This window comes from Piliocolobus tephrosceles, chromosome 11 (assembly GCF_002776525.5).
Source record: "Piliocolobus tephrosceles isolate RC106 chromosome 11, ASM277652v3, whole genome shotgun sequence".
NCBI lineage: Eukaryota > Metazoa > Chordata > Mammalia > Primates > Cercopithecidae > Piliocolobus > Piliocolobus tephrosceles.
In genome coordinates this window covers 71,890,064-71,913,639 of record NC_045444.1, presented here as the reverse complement: position 1 = coordinate 71,913,639, position 23,576 = coordinate 71,890,064, and the positions used below count along the sequence as shown (strand labels likewise).

The window sequence follows — 23,576 nt, the reverse complement described above, 5'->3', positions numbered from 1 at the left end:
CATCTGCATCTTTGTTCTATATTAAGATTTTTTGACTATTAAGGGTCTCTTGAGAAACCAATGGACTTTAGGATAAATTTTCTATTTCTGCAAAATAATTATTGGTATTTTGATAAGGATTCCATTGATTCTATGACTTTGAGTAGAATTAACATTTTAACAATATTGTCTTCTAATCTATAAACATGAGGTGTCTTTCTACTTATTTGCATTATCTTTCATTTCTTATAGCAATATTTTGTAGTTGCCAAAGTACAAGTCTTTCAATTCCTTGGTTAAATGTATTCCTAAGTATTTTATTCTATTTGTTATTAATATAAATGGATTTTCCCCTTAAATTGTTTTTAAATATGTTTTCCCCTTAATTTAAATTGTTTTCCCCTTAATTGTTTTTAGATTGTTCATTGTAATTATACAGAATGCAGCTATTTTTTCTGTGTTGATTTTACATCTGGCAACTTTGCTGAATTAATTCATTAATTATAACAATTTTTATGTGTTCTTCAGGGGTTTCTACATTATGACCATGTCATCTATAAACAATAATTTTTCTGCTCATCCAATTAGAATGCCTTTCCCCTTCTTCTTGCCTAATTTTTTCTTACTAGAATTTTCAGTACTGTGTTAAATAGAAGTGGCAAAAGTAGTCATTGTTTTTTTGTTTGTCCCTGATCTCAGAGGAAATACTTCATTTCTTCACTACAGAGGACAATGTTAGCTGTAGATGTTTCATATATGACCTTAACAATGCTGAAGTAATTTCCGTCTCTTCTTGCTGTGCTGTGCTGAGTCCTTTTATCCATGTAACAGATTTAACTTTTGTCAAATGGTTTTCCTGCATCGTTTGAGATGGACAGGTGTGTGTGTGTACGTATGTGTTTCCCTTTCATTCTGTTACTGTCATGTATTACATTGATTTTGTTGTTGTTGTTTTTGTTGTTTTTGAGACAAGGTCTCATTCTGTCACCCAGGCTGGAGCGAAGTGGTGTGATCACAGCTCACTGCAGCCTACCTCAACTTCCTGTTCTCAATAAATCCACCTGCTTCAGCCTCCTTAGTAGCTGGGACCATAGGTGCACACCACCATGTCTGGCTATTTTTTGTATGTGTTTTGGAGAGATGGGGTTTTGCCATGTTGCCCAGGTTGGTCTCAAATTGTCGGGCTTGAGAAATCTGCCCATCTTAACCTCTCAACGTGCTGGGATTACAGGTGTGAGTCACTGTGCCTGGCCTATTGATTGGTTTTTTTGTGTTGAAACTTGCTTGCATTCCTGGGATAAAATCGACTTGGTCATGATCTATAAACCTTTTAATATACTGATGAATTTGGTTAGCTAATATCGTGTTGAAGATTTTTGCATCAATATTCATCAGTAATATTGTTCTGTAGTGTTTTCTTGCTGTCTTTGGTCTTGGCAATAATGTAATGCTGGCATCATGACTTTGGAAGTGTTTCCTCTTTTCAATTTTTTTGAAAAGTCTGAGAGGGGTTAGAGTTAATTCTTTGGAATTTGTGACATCCACCAATGAAAGTATCTATCTGGTCATGAGCTTTGCTTTCTTAGGAGGTTTTTCAGTTACTGATTCAATTTCTTTACTATTTCTAAATTTGTGCACTGTAATTTAGCATAATTCAGTCTTGACAAGCTGTGTATTTCTAGGAATTTATCCATTTCATCTAGATTATCCAATTTGTTGGCATACAATTATTCATAGTACCCTCTGTTAATCCTCTTTATTTCTATAAACTCAGTTGCTATTTTACCTCTTTCATTTATGATTTTAACTGAGTCTTCTCTTTCTTTCCTTAGGTAATCTAGCTGAAGACTTGTCAATTTTGTTGATTTTTTTTTTTTTTATTTTAATGAACCAACTCTTGGTTTTCTTGATTTTCTCTACTTTTTTTATTGTCTATTTTATTCCTGGTCTAATCTTTATTATTTTCTTCCACTTAATACCTTTCAGTTTGTTCTTTCTCTAGTTGCTTAAGGTATAAAGTTGTTGGTATAAGATCTTTCTTATTTGATTTATTTATGACTATAAATTTTCCTCTTAACATTGTTTTTGTTGTATTCCTTAAATTTTGGTAAGTTTGATAAGTTCCCTTATTATTTCTTCTTTGACCCATAAGTTGATAGTATATTGTTTAATTTTCACATATTTGAGAGTGTTTTGGTTTTTCCTTCTGCTATTGATTTCTAGCTTTATCCCATTGCAATTTGAAAATATATTTTGTATGTATTCAAACTTTTAAAATTTATTAAGACTCATTTTGTGGCCTAAGATATAATCTTATCCTGGAGAGTGTGCTATGTGCATTTGAGAAAACTGTGTATTTTCCTATTGTCTTATACATATATATACACACACACACATATATATTTAACTATATATATATGATAGGTTGAATAAATCTATAGTTTTATTCACATCTGTATTAGTCTGTTCTCATGTTGCTATAAAGGTCTGCCTGAGACTGGGTAATTTATAAAGGAAAGATATTTAATTGACTCACAGTTCTGTATACCTAGGGAGGCCTCAGGAAACTTACGATCAAGGTGGAGGGAAAGCAAACATATCCTTCTTCCTCTGGTGGTAGGAAGGAGAAGTGCCAAGCAAAAGGGGGAAAAGTCCCTTATAGAACTATCAGATCTTATGAGAACTCACTCACTATCATGAGAAAAGCAGCATAGGAGTAATCACCTCAATGATTCAATTACCTTCCACCTGGTCCTTCTCACAACATGTGGGGATTATGGGAACAACAATTCAAGATGAGATTTTGGTGGGGGCACAGCCCAAACATATCAACATCCTCTATTTCCTTATTTTGTTTAGTTGTCTCTCCATGATTGAAAAATGGCATATTGAAGTCCTTTACTATTATTGTAGAGCTGTTTATTTCCTCTTCAATTTTGTTAGTATTTGTTTAGTATATTTTAGACCTCTGATGTTTGGCGCATACAGATGCTCCTCAACTTACAATGGGGTTACGTCTCAATGAACCCATTTTAAATGGAAAATATCATACATTGAATATGCATTTAACGCATCTAAGCTACCAAACATCATAACTTAGCCTAACCTACCTTAAATGTGCTCAGAGCACATACATTAGCCTACAGTTTGGCAAGATCATCTAACACAAAGTATTAAAACTATCATATAATATATTGAATATGGTACTGAATATGTATTGCTTTCACACTGTCATAAAGTTAAAAAATTGTAAGTCAAATTTTCACTAAGCTGGAGACCATTTGTATATGTTTTTAATTATTATCTCTTCCTGGTAAATTGATGCTGTTATCATCACACAATGTCCTTTTCTTCCCTCTCTTTTGGTTTCTATTTGCATGGGGTATATTTTTCAGTTCTTTCACTTTCAACCTACATGTATTCTTAGACCTAAAGTGAATATCTTATGAATAACATACAGTTGGATTCTGTTTTTAAAATCCATTTTGTCATTCTATCTCTTTTGATTAAAGTGTTTAGCGCATTTATACTTTAAGTAATCAGTAATAGAGAATAACATTCTTTTGCCATTTTGTTGTTTTCTGTATCTTACAGTTGTTTTATCCTTCATTTCTTCCATTACTGTCTTCCTTTGTATTTAGTTGAACTTTTTAGTGACACATTTTAATTCAGTTCTCATTTTCTTTTATGTATATTTTAGGAATATTTTCTTTGTGGTTATTACAAGGATTATGTGTAACATCCTAAAATTATGATTCTAATTTTTAATTGATACCAAGTAAATTTAATTGCATACAAAAACTCTACTTTTTTAACACATTTTCCCCCTACCCACTTTATGTTATTGAGGTCCCAAAATTATACCTTTTTATATTCTGTACCCATTAGCATAAACTTATAATCTGTTTTATGCATTTGTCTTTTAAATTCTTTAGAAAATAAAAAGTGGATACATGAGCTAAATTATGATAATACTATTTTTTATATTTGTTCATGTATTTATACTTGTTAAAAATTACATAGTTTCATATGGCTCTGAGTTACTGTCTAGCATCATTTCATTTATCTTTTTAACTTGAAGAACTTTCTTTAGCATTTCTTGTCAGGTAGGTCTAGTGTTAATGAACTTTTCCTTGTCTTGGAATGTCTTAATTTCTCCTCATTTTTGAAGAACATTTTTTGCTGGATGTAGAATTCTTGTTTGACAGTATGTTTTTTTCCTTCATCCCTTTAAGTATATCATCTCACTGCCTCTTGACCTGTAAGATTACTAATGAGAAAATCACTAATAGTATTATGAGGGTTATTTGTACATGATGAATCACTTTCCTTTGTCTACTTTAAAGGTTGTCTTCTGACAGTTTGATTATTATGTGTCTTGATATGATATTTTTGTGTTTATTCTGCTTGTGGTTTGTTAAGCTTCTTTTATTTGTGTATGTATGTCTTTCTTCAAATTTAGGAAGTTTCAGCCCTTGTTTCCTCAAATCATCTCTCTGTTTCTTTCTCAATATCTTCTTCTGGAATTTACATAATGTGTATATTGTTCTCCTTGATGGTGTTTCAAAAATCCTTAGGCATTGCTTACTTTTTTTTCAATCATTTTTCCTTTTGGTCTTTAGACTTGGCAACTTCAAATGACTTGCATTCAAGTTCACTGATTGTTTCTTCTGTCTGTCCAAGTTTGCTGTTGAACTTCTCCAATGAATTTTTTCAATTCAGTTATTATATTTTTCAGCTTCAGAATTAATTTTTAATTTTTATGAGTACATAATACTTGCACATGTTTATGGGTTACATGTGATGTTTTGATACAGGTTATACAATGTGCAATGATTAAGTCAGGGTAATTGGGGTATCCATCACCTAAAACATTTATTGTTTTTTGTGTTATGTGTTAGGAATAGTCCAATTCCTCTCTTTTAGTTATTTTAGAATATACAATAAATTGTTGTTAACTGTAGTTACCCTAATGCACTACCAAAACCAGAATTACTGTCTGGTTCTTTTTTATAATTTTCCTATTAATATTTTAATTTTGTTCATACATATTTTTACTAATTTCCTTAGTTCTTTGTCTACCTACAATTCTTGAACCTATTTAGGATAGTTGTCTTGAAGTCTTTGCCATGTAGGTCTAACTGATATGCTTCTTCAGGAACATTTTCTGGGTATTTTATTCTTTCCATTTGAATTTCTCCATTTTTTATATGCTTAGTAATCTTTTGTTCAAATATGAGTACTTGAAATAATAAAGAAGCCACCTCTTCTAGCTTTTGCTGATTGATGTGGAAAATATTTACTAATGAATGAGACTTTGAGCCTTGGAAACCATCCAAAGTAAAGATTTAGGTTTTTTTCAGATCTTTTCTGAGATTGTAGTTTTCAAGTCTATGTTTGTGCATCCCCAAACTCAGTTTTTCTGGGCTGCTTGTAAATGATTTAATTTCCCAAAGAGTCACTTCCTGCTCCTTCTTAGGAACTTAGATATTCTGTTGTATCTCTCTCTTCCCATAATTTCTTGCCCAAGGTGTTTATGGTTCTGCAGTCCCTCTGTAGTTTTCATGCATTATGGCACCTATCCACTACTTTCTGTCGTTTTCAGGCTTAGAACCAAACTATGACACCATTGCCTGTCTGAGTTCCTAGTCAGGTGAAACAAAAATAATTTCTTAAGAATGCCCATAGATAGGTCAGAACAAGATCTATTCTGCTCTTTCCACCAAAAGGAGGAAACTGTAAATTGGGCTTCTTTCTCTTGACTGTGTTACAATATGCTGGGAGGAAGTTGGATCCTAGAGCAAGTTAAACTTCACAGATTTTTTTAAACTATTTTGAATGTGTTTTTTCCCTTTTGCTCTCCATTCCTCCTTCCCTTTCTTCACCCCTCTCTCCCTCCCTTCCTTACCTTTCTTTCATTTTTTGCTTTCCTTCTTTCTTTTGTTTCTCTCTCCTCTCTCTCTTTCTCTTATACTCCTTTTCCTTTATCTCTCTTTTCTTTCTCTTTCTTTTGTCTTCTCTCTCTCTGTGTCACAGTCTCGCTCTGTTGCTTAGGCTAAAGTGCAGTGGCAAAATCATAGCTCACTGTAACTTTGAACTCATGAGCTCAAGCAATTCTATCACCTCAGCCTCCTGAGTAGCTAGGACTAGGTGCATATGACCATGCCAGCTAATTTTTTATTATTTTATTTTATTTTAGTAGAGTTAGGGTCTTGCTATGTTGCCCAACCTGGCTTCAAACTCCTGGCCTCAAGCAATCTTCATGCCTCAGCCTCCCAAAGTGGTGGGATTACAGGCATAAGCTACCATGAGCAGCCAGCTTTTTCTTGATTGAGTATTCATTTGGTTGCTGCAGACTGTTGTCCAGAGCTGTTATAAAGTTGTGTTAGTCAGATTGTAGTTGCTTATGTTTTGTTTCCATGGGGAAATCAGAACCTTGAGCTTCCTGGTATTATCTTGCTCTAAAATCATTTTTATTTAGTATTATTTATGCCTGTTTTTTACTTCACTAAAATAACCAATAGAGAGGTTCCAACATTTCTAGCTATATATGTTAAAAATAACTTATTATGCAGGAGAAAAGAGACAATGCTGGGCCAAAAACAGATGTCCCAAAATAAGGCCATGTCAAAAAAAAAAAAAAAAAAAAAAATACAATTCCAGCATGCTAAGTGAAAAAAAAAGTCACTAGATTTTTCTGTGTATAACATGAGTACTTCTCCCCAGATAAAAAAAGTTCTCTCTTCCAAGTTGTGTATAATTTTATAAATGCAAGCACAAATTTAGATATTTTCACTATTCTTGATAGAGTTGTGAGATTTCAAGTCTATAGTACACTTTGTTCTTCTCTGTCCCCTGTCACTTTTACAGTCCATACTTTGCCTCTAGTGTCATCCAAACTTGGATTGTCTTTCACTTGTGTAAATGCTATCCATTCTTAAAGAGCCATGTCAAACTCCAGTGCTTTCTACGATTTATCTCTGAATGCTAAAACTTGTATTTCTTTCTCATTCCTTTGGATTTTTCTTATAGGCAATGACAATAGCTTTCTTAAGAGAGCTAAGCATGAACACTTTTGTAGTCATACTGCATATTTCATTTCTGGGCCATTATCTCTCTCTCAGGTTAGAAAATACCCTAATACATTAGCATATACTTTATATAAGATGCTGATATACTAGAAACTGGTTTCAAAACTAGGACATAGAGGCCAGGTATCTAAAAATGGAGGAGCAGATAGCAAGAAGTGGCTTTGGAATTCTTCACAGTAGGGTGCCAGGGAAGGGAAGAAGTGGGGGAAAGTCTGAAGCTAAATACTTGCTCAATTACAGTTTTGCCAGGGGCCCCATTCTACTCATAAGCTCTACTTTATCAGAGTTCTATATTTGTACTGCTTTAATTTCATATACCCAGTAGATGAAATGAGATCTTCTTGGTTGTATGAAGATGAACTCATAATTCTGTGTATGAAGTAATGTGTTGGTTCAGTAACAAGATTCTTTTCTTCTTTCTGGAAAAGAACAAATCAGCTATTACACTAAATGGGGTTTGAAATATACTTTCTTACCTTATGGCATTTTTTGCAGTATAATCTACATTTTAATGGAAAAAAGTTCCAGAGATTAGTTAAAAGATGGGTGAGCCCTATAATTCTAATTAAAAGGTGACTTCCAATATAATTAGCTTGAAATAGTTCAGTGAGGATTACCTAAATTATGACATTAGATTTTGAACAAATTTTAAACATAAACCTATGTTTAAACAATGTTTAAAGAGTCAAATTTTCTTCTAAACTTTAAAAATATTTTAAGTCATATATTACGAGTTCAAAAAGAGGAAGAACACAGATACAACTCTGGTCAATTAGGTAACTTGCCAGGTCAATCATCTTAGCACATACTTTGATATATTTGTTGCAAAGTCATGTGTGCTTCTGAATTGAGCAGAGTTATATTTATGTTATTTTCTGTGGTTCATCTAAGCTTTTGTGTTAACCTTAGAATCACACCAAATGGATAATCAAGAGAATGGCCTCATCAGAAAATCAAAAGTTGTACATTCTCCAAAAACATGTTATGGTATAGAATTTCATGTACCCAGGAGATGAAATTAATTAAACTTAATTCTAAAATTAATTAGAATTACAGGGCTCATCCATCTTTCAACTAATCTCTGAAACATTTTTCCATTAAAATGTAGATTATACTGCAGGACCAAACTTAAAAGTTCACTGAGACTCAGACCATCATTTGAGAGTTTGGAGCCAGCAACAAGAGATGTTCACCATGCTGATAGCAGAGTTTATGGGCTAATTGTAAGGGTGATATTTAAAATACATGAATTAACTTGTTAAAGTTGGATAAGTTGGTTATATAACTTACCAAAAGGTCACCTAGCTACTAAGAGTCAAGATTCAAACCCAAACAATCTGAATTTCCATGCATCTTATTTTCTTCCTCCTACCTCAGCCAGTCTTCTGGTGCTATTTTAGTAGCGTTGGGCTCTCCACACAAAATGTTCAATGAGTATTTACCAACCAAAATACAAAAGGGTGGAAACCAACTGTTTTTAATAATTAACTTACATTTTTCTTAACTGGTTTCCATTTTCTCTTTTCTTTGGGGTTCTAATTAATCTGTTTTTTCCCCCTATTATCTGCTTTCCCACAGTTGAGTTTCATAGCTGCATCTGGTAATAATTTCCCTTATTTTGTAAATATCACCAGGCTTGACATTGAATTCATTTTAGCATTATTTTCTGACTAATCAAGGTACATTCTTGGACCAGATTTGTGAAGCTGTCTCTCCTTTCTAGTCACTAACAGTCATGCTTCTCACTTACCTTACACTGGGGTTTTTTCTTCCAAGATGAAGAGGCTGTTTCAGGCATTGTCTTTGGTGTGGCCATGTCAAGCTCAGCAACAGCTCTTTTAACATGCATCTCCTTGGATTCTATTACCTGATTTGAGATTGCTTCAGTACTTTCAATATTTGCACTGGCTGTGGTCTGACAACATTTACTTAGTGACAAAAGTTTTTTCAGGCTGCTGGTGCTTAGTGTTGACTTAGGAAAAACTTTGCTTTGTACTGGCTTCTTGACTTCTTTCACTTGATCTTCAAATACTTCAATGCCTTCTTCTTTTGCAAAAGTCTCTCCTGAAATAACTTCATCTTCATCAGAATCTGGTTCCTCTTTTATGTAATTTTCCAAATACACTTGATCAATATCATGAGCTACTAATCGAACAATAAGATCATTTTTACTTTGAACATCTCTTAAGAGCTCCACCTTTGTAATATCAGGCTTTCTTATATTCTGAAATGAATTTCTGGCAACAGCCTGAAATTAAAAGTATAGCAAATATTAAAAATAAATGCCTAAATCACTTTCCTGTAGTTCGATTATGATGTAGCTATTTTCTTATAATTTCTAGTTTCGATTTAAGTAATATCTTCAAATATCGCTTAATTATATATTAGCAATATTTTTAAAAGAAATAAAGACACATAACAAAACATATTTGTTGGCATGCCATTTTTTTTATTAAGGTATTTATTACATACCTTAATCTAATATAACTTTCCAAAAGTCAGAGCAAGGTCTAGCATAATTAATTTAATTACTTCCTCTTTATCATTTATCTTGAAAGTTTTGTGACAGAAGTAGACAGGATAACCTATTTTCCAAAATCCTAAGTAAGGAATTATAGAGAAATCTAAATATACATATTTTCAAGAAAAAAAAGGGCAACATATTCACTGATCTTGATTTTCAAAAGTAATGAATAACCCAAATAATGGTTTTAAAATTTTTACTCCCTATTCCTCCACTTTTTATCTTTCGGACATATTTTCCAAAAGATTCTTCAAAATATAAATCTTCATTTCTTCTCACTTCCTCAGTTAAATCTCAGTTTCCACTGTCGATGTTAAAGACAGATCAAAGAAAAGGCAATTATCATTAAATGACAGAATTTCCCCATTTCTCTAGCTTTTGACCACTTCACAGAATCTCAAAATTAAGTTAATAATATTAGCTCTCAACCTCCCTTTGTAATATCATAAACCAGTTTTTCAGATAATGGTGCCTCAAAGGAATATCCATAGAAACAAAATACCAGAAGAACCTCTTTAAAACATTTTTAAAAATCAATTTCGATTATCTGTGCTATTGGAGGAAAACAGTGGTTTAGAAAATCCAAAATCATTTTATATGGCTTTGGGATATGTTACTACAAATGGTTTTAGTATGCATATGCCTGGTGTGTTAAGAATCTATGGTACCTTAAAACAGAGAATTAAGTCTTGAGGCAGAACTAACAAGAGTCTAGGGTTTCTAACCTATCTTTCTTTCTCTTTACTGCTGTGTCCTTTTGTTGAAGATAGATAACATTGGTAGCCAGATTGGTGCCAATCACATGCCTTAACTGAGTTCCCCATGTCTTCTTCTTTATTGTTTTATTTTTAGGATGGCTTATTTTTAGGATACAATGGGGGTATAGGCATTGGGCAAACATTCATGTTTGAAAAGGGAGAAATTGGCCTGATAGAAGGGGCTACAGGCCTCATGCAAGTCCAAAACCCAGTAGTGCAATCATTATATTTTAAAGCTCCAAAATAATTTCCTTAGACTGTATGTCCCACATCTAGGGCACAGTGATGGAAGGGGTGGCACTCTCAAGGCCTTGGGCAGTCCTGCCCCTGTGGTTTTTGCAGCACTGGTGGATACCCTTAGAGGTTGCTGAGTGCCTGAGGCTTTTCCACGCTGAGGGTGCAGGATGCCAGTGGATCTACCACTCTGAGGTCTGCAGAATGCAGACTCACTTCCAACAACTGCACGAAGCAGTGCCCCAGTGGAGACTCTGTGTGGGATCTCCAACCTTAACATGCCTCCTCTGCATGCCCTGGTAGAAGTTCTCTGTAAGGGCTCCACTCCTGCAGCAGGCTTCTGCCTGGGCATGCAGGTTTTTCTACACACCCTCTGAAATCTAGGCAGAGGCTGAGAAGCCTCATTTACTCTTGGATTCTGTGTGCTTATAGGCTTAACACCACATAGAAACCACCAAGGCTATGGCTTGCAGCCCAAGCTGTAACTGGGCCCCTTTGAGCCACAGCTAGAAAAGTGGCTGTGGGGATGTGATGAATGTTGTTCTGAGGTTGCAGAGCCCATGAAACTATTCTTCCCTCCTAGGCCTCTGGAACTGAAATCAAACAGATTGCAGTGAGGGTCTCTGAAATAAATGCCTTTGAAGTCTTTTCTCCATTGTCTTGAATATTAGCACTTAGCTCTCTTTCAGTTTTGGAAATTTCTCTAACAACTGGTAGTTTTACAGCCATCTTGAATTTCTCTCTCAAAAAACAAACAAACAAAGAAAAAACCTTTTTTTTTTTCTCTGCCACATGGCCAGGCTGATTTTTTTTTTTTTTTTTTTGAGGTGGAGTCTCGCTGGAGTCCAGCGAGAGTGCAGTGGCATGATCTCGGCTCACTGCAACCTCTGCCTCCCAGGTTCAAGTGATTCTCATGCCTCAGCCTCTGAAGTAGCTGGGTCTACAAGTGTGTGCCATCATGCACAGGTAATTTTTGTATTTTTAGTGGAGATGGAGTTGGAGATCATGTTGGCCAGACTCGTCTCAAACTCCTGACCTCAAGTGCCCCACCCACCTTGGCCTCCCAAAGTGCTGGGATTACACGTGTGAGCCACCACGCTCAGCCAATTTTCCAAACTTTTATGCTCTGCTTCCCTTTTAAATATAAATTCCAAATTTAAGTCATTTCTTTCCTCCTGCATCTGAGAATAGGCTGTTAGAAGCAGCCAGATCATATCTTGAATGTTTCATTTATGAGAAATTTCTTCTGCCAGCTACCCTAGGTCATCACTCACATGTTCAAACTCCACAGAACTCTAGGGCATGGACACAATGCACCCAAGTTTTTTGCTAAGGCATAACAAAAGTGACCTTTGCTCTAGTTTCCAGTAAATTCCTCATTTCCATCTGAGACCTCATCAGCCTGAACTTCATTGTCCATTGTCTGTTAACCAGTTCCAAAGGTGCTTCCACATTTGCAGGTATTTTTTACAGTAACAGCCCACTCCTTGGTACCAATTTTCTGTGTTAGGTCATTCTTCCACTGCTATAAAGAAATTCCTGAGAGTAGGTAATTTATTTAAAAAAGAGCTTTAACTGGCTCATGGTTCTGTATGCTTTACAGGAAGCATAGTGGCATCTGTTTTTGGGAAGGCCTGAGGAAGCTTCCAATCATGCTTGAAAGCAAAATAAGAGCAGACACATCACATGGTGAAGGCAGGAGGAAAATAATGTGTATGTGTTGGGCAGGGTGCAGGGGGGTGCCACACACTTTTAAATGACCAGATCTTGCAAGAAATCAATGCTGCAAAGACAGCATCAAGCCATGAAGGGTCTGTCCCCATGACCCAGACACCTACCACCAGGATCCACCTCCAGCATTGGAGATTACAATCCAACACGAGATTTGGGCAGGGATAAATATCAAACTATATCAGGGTGTGAAAACTTAAAGCATTAATTAACATATTTACTAGCCTTGAGATTCAGTTTAATGGGTTGCAGAAGAGTGCTGAAAACATTTACTCTAAGCTTATGCTCCAGGAAGCATGGTTCTATAAAACTTTGGTAATTGTCCAGGCTATGGACTATGTGCCTAAGCATACTCAGCACTCTCACAAATGCATACCATCAGTTAAAGGGATTTTAATAAAAATCAAAATGTCTGATGGATCAGTGCAACCTTTCTGTTGGCGAGACAAATCTTTTGTCCTCAGTAGTAGTTTCCTTGTAATAAGGACATTATTTTTGGCATTTTAAATTCCCAGTTAAAATATTTGGGGACTGCGTATGGGGTGACAGGACAGAGTTAGGTCTAGAGCAATAGGAGAGAGGCTTATAAAAATAGCAGCAATACTACAGCTGGGTTTAGAAAATACAAGTGTGTAAGTGGAAAGAAAATGGATACATCTTGAGAGGCCAGAGCAAATGGGAAAGGCTAATATAATTGAAGGAAAATAGAACAAATGTAATCTAAGAGTCTGCAGTCTAATGTCTGCTGATGAATGCTACTAAAAGAAAATGAGTACTACTCTGGTGCTTTAAATTTGAAAATTAAAACTATTTTAGATTGTTCCATATATCCTGATATTCTTTTAACTGACCTGCTTGAACACCTTTAGATATCCATAACGAACTAAGGAACTACACAAGTTTGCTGCTTTTAAATATTTAAATGACAATTATAACTTCTTTCAGCCTGGTTTTACTGTGAAGGGTATGTGCTTATAATCTCATTCTTAAAAAGAAAAATTCAAAAGGATTGTCTTAGGAAAACTAGTATGAGACTTTGAGTGAGCCACAGAACTAACATGACAAATCCTAGTGAATAATATGACTGTATGGATGAACTGATGCAACCAATTCTCCTATTGGGCTGTGCAACAGCAACAACAATAAATGCATTTTCATATACTTATTTGAGGAAAGAAATCACAGAAGAACCATGTCTCACTATTCACTCATTTTCATGCCATTGCTTTTGCACTTACCTCTAATGGTTTTACATCCAGTCTTCCAGTCTTATCCAATGAGGGACGTCTTTCTCTCTTTCTCTTTTCTAAATTAGGTGCTTCTGAGGAGTAATTTCTCCCACTTATTGATGCTCTTCTCAGTTCTGCTATGCTACGTCCAGTTACTTGCAAACACTCCTGCTTAAGCTTCTCGAGAGGTTGAGTTTTTATAGAAATAACTGCTAAGTGTTCTGAAATAATTTTTGGATCTATTTTGACTGGTTTTTTTCCAACATGTGGAACTATTTTAATTGGATATTCCTCTTCAGATAAATTTTGATCTAACTTTTCTTGCTCTAATTCAGGAATCACATTAAAAGCATGTTCTTGGGCCTTTCGAACAATTCTATTAATGTCTAGCTCTCCAGAGAGATCAGCATTTGAAATTGTTGAGCTAATTGTATCTAATGGAAAACTTGAAACTCCATCAATAATTAAACTAGCCACTTTTTTAGGAAAGGCTGTGTTTGTATCTTTTATATCATAATAAAGCTCTTTGTTGGTTCCTGATTGTTGCAGTATGTTGCTATAAACAGAATCAACAACCTGATAAATCATTTCTGTACTTTCTGGATTTAAACAGTGCTCTTCAGGATCAGAAGTTATTAGACTAATGCTATTTCTGGACATTTCAGTTGTTACTGATTTTGATAGTTGAGATGCGATTTTATTTAACTCAGGCTTTGATAAGTTCTTTTCATCTTTGTTTGAGGAACCTGGCAACCTTACTAGTTTAGCCAAGAACAAGGCCAACACCTCTTCTAAAAGTTTGGCATCTAATGTCAAACCTTTTCTGGGTGAAGGCTTTTCCTTAGACTTAAGTTCATCAATAATTTTGATCACTTTTTCCATAATTTTGACAGCTTCCAGAACTAATTCTGAATTTGATACTTCTTCCTCTACTTGAGGTTGAAATTCAGAATTGGAAATTGCATTCACCATTAAAAAGCCTATTGTATCAGAGAGGACATTGCTTTTACCCATTAAATCTTTAAATATAGAAGTATAAGAGCCAGAGTGCTTTAAAACACTGGTATAAATATAATTAACTATGTTTTCAATAGTTGCATTATCAGCTACAGTCACAGTAGGTGATTCCTTGGTGGGTGGTACAAGTTTAATCTTACTTTTGGAGATAAATTCTTGGACTGAATTTAGTACTTTTGAAGTTATTTTTTGCATATCAGTTTCTAGAGATTTGGTTCTTTCTTTATGCACTTTTGGAAATATAGATAAAAGCTTTGATAAAAATTTCACAGCAATTTCTTCTATTATGTTGTAAGACAGCTTATAAGCATGTGATGGTTTAGGTAGGGGCACATCAGTAGTTTCAAAAACATCTTTAAGGATCTTTTCAACAGTGTTTTCAACTTCCACACACTGATGTGGAGTTAGCTCTTGACAAAAATAACTCTGCAACTGATTGCTAGCCACTTCTTGTAGAACCAAGTCAACTATGTTTTCTGAAAGGATTTTGCATCCACTGGTTACACAATTTTGTATAATCTCTTGTGATCCAAACTGTAGCAAGAGATTATTATAAACAGACTGAACCACTAATTGAATAATTTCATCATCATCAGATTGTAAGGTTTCTGCATATTGTATAGTCACATATTTATCTTGGGAGATCTCTGTTGCAACTGCACTTATTAACTTCACTTGAAGGAAATTTAGTTCTGTGAACAAATTGTCCTCAGGTTCTTTTGTTTTAGTGCTGGATATTGTTGAGAAAATTTTGGATAAAAGAGCAGAAATCACATTCTCTAAAAATTTATGAGGTAACATTATTGTATATGGTGATGAAGTTTGACATCCTTTGTTGGCTGTTTGGGCCAACTTTTGGACCTCTTTAACAACATCCTTAGATTCCAGAGGCAAACATGCTGAAACTGAAACCTCATCACAAAATATCAAGTTAACCTGATGTTGGAAAATTTCTTTTATGACTGCACCAGTTAGTCTTCTTGCTAAATTTTCTCCATTACTGTTTATATTCTTACAAATAGAGTCTTGAGATCCATATTCATTTAAAATATTACAAACAGAAGAGTGAACAACTTTGTTGACCAATGTTTTGTCAGTTGATGGTATCTTATCTGAAGAAGGTTTTCCTGTCATTTTATGCATAGGTGGTGTTTTATCTGCAGATGTTATCTTAATGCTGGATGGTGTTTCATCTGTAGTTGTCTCTTTATACCTGGGAGGTACTTGAGGAACTGAAGACATTTTACCCACAGGGAACTGATTTCCCTTATCTGGCCTGAAAACCTTAATTTGAGCATCTGAAAACTCCTTTAACAGTGAATTGATGAGTTTCATAGCAGTGTCATAGAGTTTAGCTTGATTTTGCTTATCACTAACTTTTTGACATCTATCTTGTATTTGTGTTTCTGGTATAGAAGAAAAGATCAATTTTTTAACCATCTCAGTAATAACATCTTCTAAAAACTTAGCGGGAAAAATTCCAGGTTTACTCTCTGGTTGGTTTTGAGAATCGTCTGGTTTACTGGGTTCACTTTTAATCTCCTCTCTTACTTTCTCTTTTTCTCTTTCTTCCTCTTCTTTTTCTTTGGCAGGGACATTTTCGTTAGTTGAGGAGGATAATTTTTTTGTTGTAACAGACTGTGCTGAATCCCTGCCAATCTCTTGAATTACATTTAATACATTATCACCTGGGGGGCTTCGGTTGTAACTGAGTTTTGAATAATATGCTGGTTCTGGAGAATAAGATAGTTCTAAAACATCTTCATAAATATTTTCAATGACATTTTGAACATCTTCATAATCTGAGTGGTGTTCCTCATCCCTACCTGTTTGTGTTGGAGAGTCTCTTCTCCCCTCACTGATTGATGTTTGAGTTCTTATTTCCAAAGTCTCTGTTTTAGTCCCTAGATTTCTCTTGGACTTCGAGGAGGGTAATTGAAAGAGCTTGTCATCTTTTTTGAATGATCTTTCTCTTGCATTGTCAATCTTCTTCTTATAGCCTATTTCAGAATCTGATTCAAGTACTTCCTTCTCATATTCTGTATCATCAATTATTAATGAAAAATGTGTGTGTACCTCATGATCTTTCCCTTTTTTATCTCTTGGAATTAAATTTATTTCCTTCTCAATTTCTTTATTAAATGTTTCATTCAAATTTAGCTCCTGAGTATCTTTACTTTTCACAGTGGTAGTTGAAGAAGTAACTTTTGATACAGTCTCACTGTGTTTCTGAGTACAAATTCCCACTTTATTTTCATCCACTTTCTTTTCATTTGTCACACCTGTAGCCAACCCTGATGTCAGGTTAATCATGCTGCTTTTCATAATTGCATTTATAGAGCTAAGTACTGGATTTTGGATGTCACCTTTTTTCATTGATGTGTCCTTGGTTTTAAAACTTTTCTTTCTACTCACTGTGCCTCTATTTATTTCCAAAGTGCTCATCGTGTTTCTGCAGTCTGAGGTGGAAGAAGTATCTTCATATGATTGATCTGGTAAAGAAAGTTGGTTCTCTTTTGCACATCTGCTTATTTGTGTAAAGGTGTTTTGTAGTAGGTGTTGAACCCTTTGGGTGATATTATCTGGATTTAGAAATGAAAAGAAGGTGGAAGACCAGTCTCCTGAAAAAAGTGGTTGAATCTTGAATGCAGACATTGCCTTCTGGGTTAGAGCAGCAATCATCCCTATAGCAATGTTACTTTCATCACCTTTTTGAATATCATTAGATGTGCATTTTTCTATGAACTGATCATATACAAAATTGGATATTTTATCAACTGTCTCTTTATCAATTGCTGGAAAAGAAAATATTTTTTCAGCATTTGGTAAAACTTTAATTTCATTTTTCATAAATTCCCTTATCAGAGAATTTACAAGTTTTAGAGCCAAGCCCGTAATATCTAGGTCTGTCATTTCATTTTTCTTAGAATCTTCAGTAATAATGGGGAGAGAACAAAATTTGTGAACAAGGTCAACGATTATGTCTTCCAAAAATGTAGCTGAATATAGAGAAGGCTGTGTCTTTTCTCTACCAGATTTAGCAAGTTTGGAGACATGGTCATAATCAGATAAGTCACTGAAAGATGATTCTTCACCATGTAAAAATGGATGTAAATGATGATACATGATTTCTTTCATAATAAAACCAGCTAATTTACTGAGGAATGAGCGTCCTTTTCTGTCTGCATCTTTTTGTACTTCAGCTTGGAATTCAGATGTTTTCAAAATATTATTACATATGGAGTCAACCAAATTTTCAGTAGGTTCTAACTTCATACTTTCTGCATTATCCTCTGCCATGGAAAGTCGAATCTCATGTTCAGAAATTTCTTTTATAATTTCATCAGTCAATTTTGAAGCTATGTTCACAAATTCATCATCTGGTGGAACCTCTTTCTCTTTTAGTTCATTTTCAGTGTGAGTTGAAGGGTTGACATGCACTAGAAGCCTGTTAATCATATCTTCTAAAAGAGAACGAGGCAACACAGTAATATATGATGGCAAAACATGGCTATCCTTTGTGATTACGTTAAGCACATTTCTGATGATATTATCAGCTTGAGGGTATGAATAAGAAGAAGACTGTAATTCTCCTGCAACTAATGACTGCACTTGATAATCATATATTTCTTCCAACAGCAAATAATATATTTTCCTGCCAAAACATATTGTGTCACCTTGTATAACCCTATATATTTGAATCAGAGACTTATATTGATTTAATACTTTTCCATATACTGAGTTGACTATTTTTTGAACCATTTCTCTATATCTTTCTGAGAAACACAAATTTTCATCAAAGTTATCTGCAACTAAAATCTCTGATGTGGTGAACTCCTGAATAATTGAATTTACCAATGTTGTAACAATCCTGGTAAGTTTTGGTTTTGCTCTATCTGGGTTTTCAGTAACCAACATATTACGTGAAAATGCATAAAGAATTTTGCATAAGAGCTCAGAAATTACTTCCTCTAAAAAGACAGATGAGTTGACAATAAAAGATAATTCTTTTTGTTTAGGATCTATTGCTTTCGAATTATAAGTCTGATCAACTGCAGCCAAAAGGAGAGTTTTATCTTCAGATAAAAATGATTGAATATGATGGTTAAAGATTTCTTTTATTATAAAACTTGCTATTTTTGAAACAGGTATGTCACTTATGCTCTTCTTGTCTTTTATAATGGACTGGTATATATTTGAATGAGAAAGATCAGCATAAATGGAATCCACCATAGATTGGATATCTTTTGCTGAAATCATACTTTGTTTTTTATTCCCATATTTAATAATACATATTTCATGTTTTGAAATTATTGACATAATTTCATTTATCAGTTTTATCACTGTGTTGCTTAAGTCTGATTTAGTAGTATCTGACTGCTCTGCACTGGTGTTCAATGGACTGATCTGAGATGTAAGCTGAGTAACTATTTTTTCCAAATGACTATGTGATAACATAGTGGTATACATTGTTGAAGCTTGTCTTTTGAATCTTGTTTTACTTATATCATATTGAACTCTTTTTATTAAAACATTTGCACTGAGGTTGGAATGTGACTTAAAAGGTAGATGTGCTATAAGATCTGGATGAATTTGGAAATCAAAAATTTCAGCCAGGATGATATTAGTTATTCTTGCAGCCAATGTCGTTGTGTCATTTAGAAAATCTTTATTGGGCACTACTTCCATTTCATATTCTTGCAAAACTTTGCTATACACCATGTCAACAATTTTTTTGACTACATCCCTCTCCACTGGAGGTAAACACAATCTTTCCTCAGTATTATCTATAATGCTAACTTGGGCTTTTGAGAATTCCCCTATAATCAAATGTATGAGTTCTTCAGCTTTCTCAAACAGTTCATCTTCTGAATCTCTTATGGATTTTGTGTGTACAATGCCTACTACCCTGTGGAATATTTTTCTTAAAACCCCAGAGATTACATCTTCCAAGAAGGTTGAAGAGTAAACACTGGTATAAAATAACTTCTTTCTCTCATCATCAAAATATGTGTCTGATGAAGATAATGATTTTCCATTCACAAATGGCTGAAGATGTTTTTGACAGATATGTTTAATGATGAAAACTGCTATTCTGTCGATAAGAACATCATTACTGCTTACGATATTTTGCACAGCTGATTCTTGAGAACCAGAGGTTTGCACAACATTTTCAAATACTGAATCAACAAGGTGCTGAATATCATCTTCTGAATAAATAAACTTGGTTTCTTCTTCCTCTTTTGAAAATCGAATTTCATGTTGGGAAATTTTCATCCTAATATCACTAATTAGGTTTGAAGCAATGTCATTGAAATTCACTCTTGATATATCTTTTTGAGTTTCTCTGTTTAGAACCAGGCTAGATGCAGAAGAAAATAATTTAGAAAATAGTACTCTGATCATATCTTCTAAAAATGTGTATGGCAGCAAGGTGTTATATAGAGGTACACTCTGGCTTGGCTCAGTAGATTTACTGATGTTACTAAGGATGTCCTGAGCAATATTCTCAGCCACTGAATTAGAATAGGTAGAAGCTGACAAATCCCCAGAAAACAGTGGATGAAGAAGGTAATCTGAAATAGCTGCTACAATTAAACTGGTAATATTTTCCACAAAAATGCCACTATCTTCAGACTCTTTATCAACAGAAAAGTCTAGCCCATGCTGCTTTAAAGCATTTCTATAAACTGTGGTGACAAGTTCATCCACAATATCTGTATTGAAAGAAGAGAAAGACTGTTCTTTGTCATCATAAAGAATGTGAATTTTAGCTTTATTGAAATGCTTATTTATGGAGTTTACTATTCTTTGGGTCATGTTTTTCAACTCAATTTCAGTGTTATGTTTTGGGCTGAAAATCTTTGACAAAAGTCTGGCAACTATCTCCCTTAAAAATGAATCAGGGTGAATATCTAAGGGTGATTGCTTCTGAGGTCTGTGTGACTCTATCACTTCACTCAGAACCTGTTTAATAATAGTGGACACTGGATCCAGTGGAGTCCTTGGATGACATAAAACCTCTCCACTCAAAAATGGTTGAAGATGATTTTCGATAATCTCTTGGATGATACAGCTGGCTATTTGGTCAACCATAATTGGGCTTCGGCTCACTATACTTTTTTGTATTGAAAGAAGAGAGTCAGACATTTGTAAAATATTACAATAAACAGAATCCACCATCTTTTGGAGGTTTTTCCCAGTATATAGATATTGATTATCATATATAGTGAAACAGATTTTATGTTTTGAAATGGCTGACATAACCTTATCTATTATACAAGTGGACATTTCATTAAAATCAGAACTCATTAAATATTTTTTTCCTAAAGAGGAACATGTAATGGGTGGAGGAATTAGCTGAGATAAAAGCCTTCTTATGACATCTTCTAAAAATGAATGTGATAACATGGTACTATAGTCTGATGAAGACCTGGGTAGAGAAGTAAATTCTGTTAGGTTACTTTGAAGATTTTGCAATATAATTTCAGGTTTGAGAGGGTAATATGAATGGGGTATGAGATATTCTCTGAAGCAAGATGGCAGTTTGTAGTCTAAAATCTCTAACAATATGCCATTTGTTATTTGTTCTGCTACTGAGGCATTGTTGTACAGCAGATTATTACCACAGACCATTTTTAATTCATACTGCTGTAAAACATCATAATAAACTGAGTCAACAATTTTGCTAACTGTTTCTGTATGAACTTGTGGAAAACACAGCCTTTCTTCAGCATTCCGTAGAACGGTGACTTGAGCATTATTAAATTCATTCACTACACTGTTGACAAGTAATGTATTCATCTCACTGAGCCGGGACACAGTGAAGTTTTTATTTTTGCTCCACAATGACATAGAGAGATTAAAAAACAGTTCTGAAATTATTCCTTCCAAAAACGTGGCTGAATAAACACCAGCATATATACCTTCCTGATGTAGCTTATTATGAACGGCTACCTTATCCATTTCCTTTGTTCTCTGTTTTTCAAGAGGTGACACAGAAGAGGATTTTACTGCACAATGCTTATCAAATGGTGCTTGTATTTTGGAGCTAACCACACTGGGATTATTCATGGATACTGTCAAAGAATTACTGTCATAGCTACCAAGTCCTAAAGAACTTTCATTTTGTCCTAATTCTATTAATTCTGGCTTTCTTGCTTTTGTGAAACTGGACTGTATTTCTCTTGTTCTATAGTTCAAATACTCATTTGCAGAAGGTAGACTTTCTGGAGCTTGTTGTATACTGTGAGATAACTTGTCCATCAATGATTTAACCAAGCTGTGGGAAATGATAGTAAGCATACAGTCTGATGACAATAATTCTTGATCAATTTCTGCCACATTCTCCAAAAGTTCTGACATGTAATCTACTTGAAGGCATTCATGGTCCATTCCTCCCTTATGATAATCAGATTTTCCATCTTCTATACTTTGAAGCATTTTAAAAAGTTGACATTTTTCTTCTGAAGTTTCCTCTGAAACAGATCCTTTATCAAGAAAAGCAGTGCTTGTGCATTCTTCCAAAAGTATTCTGATAAGTTTCTCACATACAACATTGAGAAGAAAAACTGATTTTGAGGAGAGCTGTAGGTTATTGCTAAGTATGCTAGTAGGTTGTTCATTATTTGAGGAGTAGAAAAATGTTCTTTTTAGTTTACCAGAATCCATACCCCTGTCTAGGCATTCATCTGGTGAAAATAAATCTGAAACAATATTAAAAACTTTATTGACTACTTCTTTGGAGTCACTTGTTTTTAGGTTACTAACCCGGCTGTTTAACTTACATGTAAGACAACTTAATTTATTTTTTTGAAAAGGTTGATCAATTTGTTGAGTAGAGAATTGCCAGTCTCTGGGGCCTTCCTGTCTATTGATTTTGTTGCAAACAGATACACTATTATTTCTATGCATAGAAAATGATTTGTTTCTTTCATTGCTTTCAAAGTGATAATCTATTTCTATTTCTTTGGACAGTACATGAATCACTCCTACTAAGAGATCCTGAAAGAGGTCATCAAAGCCACCAGAAACTATTCCTGGACAGTAAATGTATTTTGTTGGTATGGAACCCATTTTCTGTGCAATGTCAGCCTGTATAATTTTATTATTAAAAAGAATTTTAATAATGATTTCAGAAATACATAAAGCAAGTTCTCCAATGGAAATTGACCTGCTCTCAAACACTTGAGAATGAATTGAAATAATCTTGCTAAATGTTGCTTCTTGAATTTCCCATGCTTTCTCTTTTTCTCTACCGTTTTTGGTGCCATCAGAAATGCTTGAAGTTAAATGGTAAAGTACTGACTCAGTGAGATATTCACAACATTGATAAATTGAAGAATCATTGTATATGTTTCTTAGGAGCTGTTTTGATTCATATTTTTTCCTTGACCATGTAGAAACAGCAGACATCTCTTCTTCACTAAAAACTTAAAAAAGAAAACATTATAATTTTAGCATGGATTAAAGAAAAGATAGAAAATTTGATGTATTTGTAATTATTAGTTACATATATATTTCACCCTTTGAGCAACTCACTAAAGAAAAACCTAGACTAAAAAAAAAAAAAAGAAATTAGATTTTCCTCAAACATTTATTTCTCACCTGTAGAATCTTAAATTTAGCCAGTAAGTTGAGAAAATAACACCCCAAAATTCAATCCTCTAAGTCAAATGCTGATGTCTGCCTTGGTTGGATGGTTATGAACTCTAAGAAGCTGGAAAGCTTGGGGCAGAGAAATAATTTCCAGGTTTAGCGATGCATCCTACCATGTCTCCAGTGATATCTAGAGGTTCCATATAATTATTTTAAAATATCTTTAGACAAAACATTTAATGTTATGCTGTTTTACTTTTAGGACATTAAGGAGTTGTGTTGCAATATCAAGTTGACTAAAATAAAAGTGCGGCAACTCCAGAAAAGCTAGTAATAGATTGCAATAGCAGTAGTACTTTAACCCCTCGATTATAGTTTGTCACAAAGAAGGAAGGTTGGCCCAGCCAGGTGAAGA

General features: G+C 34.3%; 1 protein-coding gene across 1 annotated transcript in view; it reads right to left on the bottom strand.

Annotated features, from left to right (window-relative positions):
* FSIP2 (fibrous sheath interacting protein 2) overlaps positions 1–23,576 on the bottom strand; it is a 97,096-nt gene that overhangs the window by 10,304 nt on the left and 63,216 nt on the right. Inside the window, exons 18-20 of the mRNA XM_023212464.1 lie at positions 13,556–22,995; positions 8,821–9,318; positions 7,389–7,489 (exon numbers count right to left, since the gene is read on the bottom strand). Of these exons, the coding sequence (XP_023068232.1) occupies positions 7,389–7,489; positions 8,821–9,318; positions 13,556–22,995 (10,039 nt within the window). The remainder of the gene's footprint in view (positions 1–7,388; positions 7,490–8,820; positions 9,319–13,555; positions 22,996–23,576) is intronic.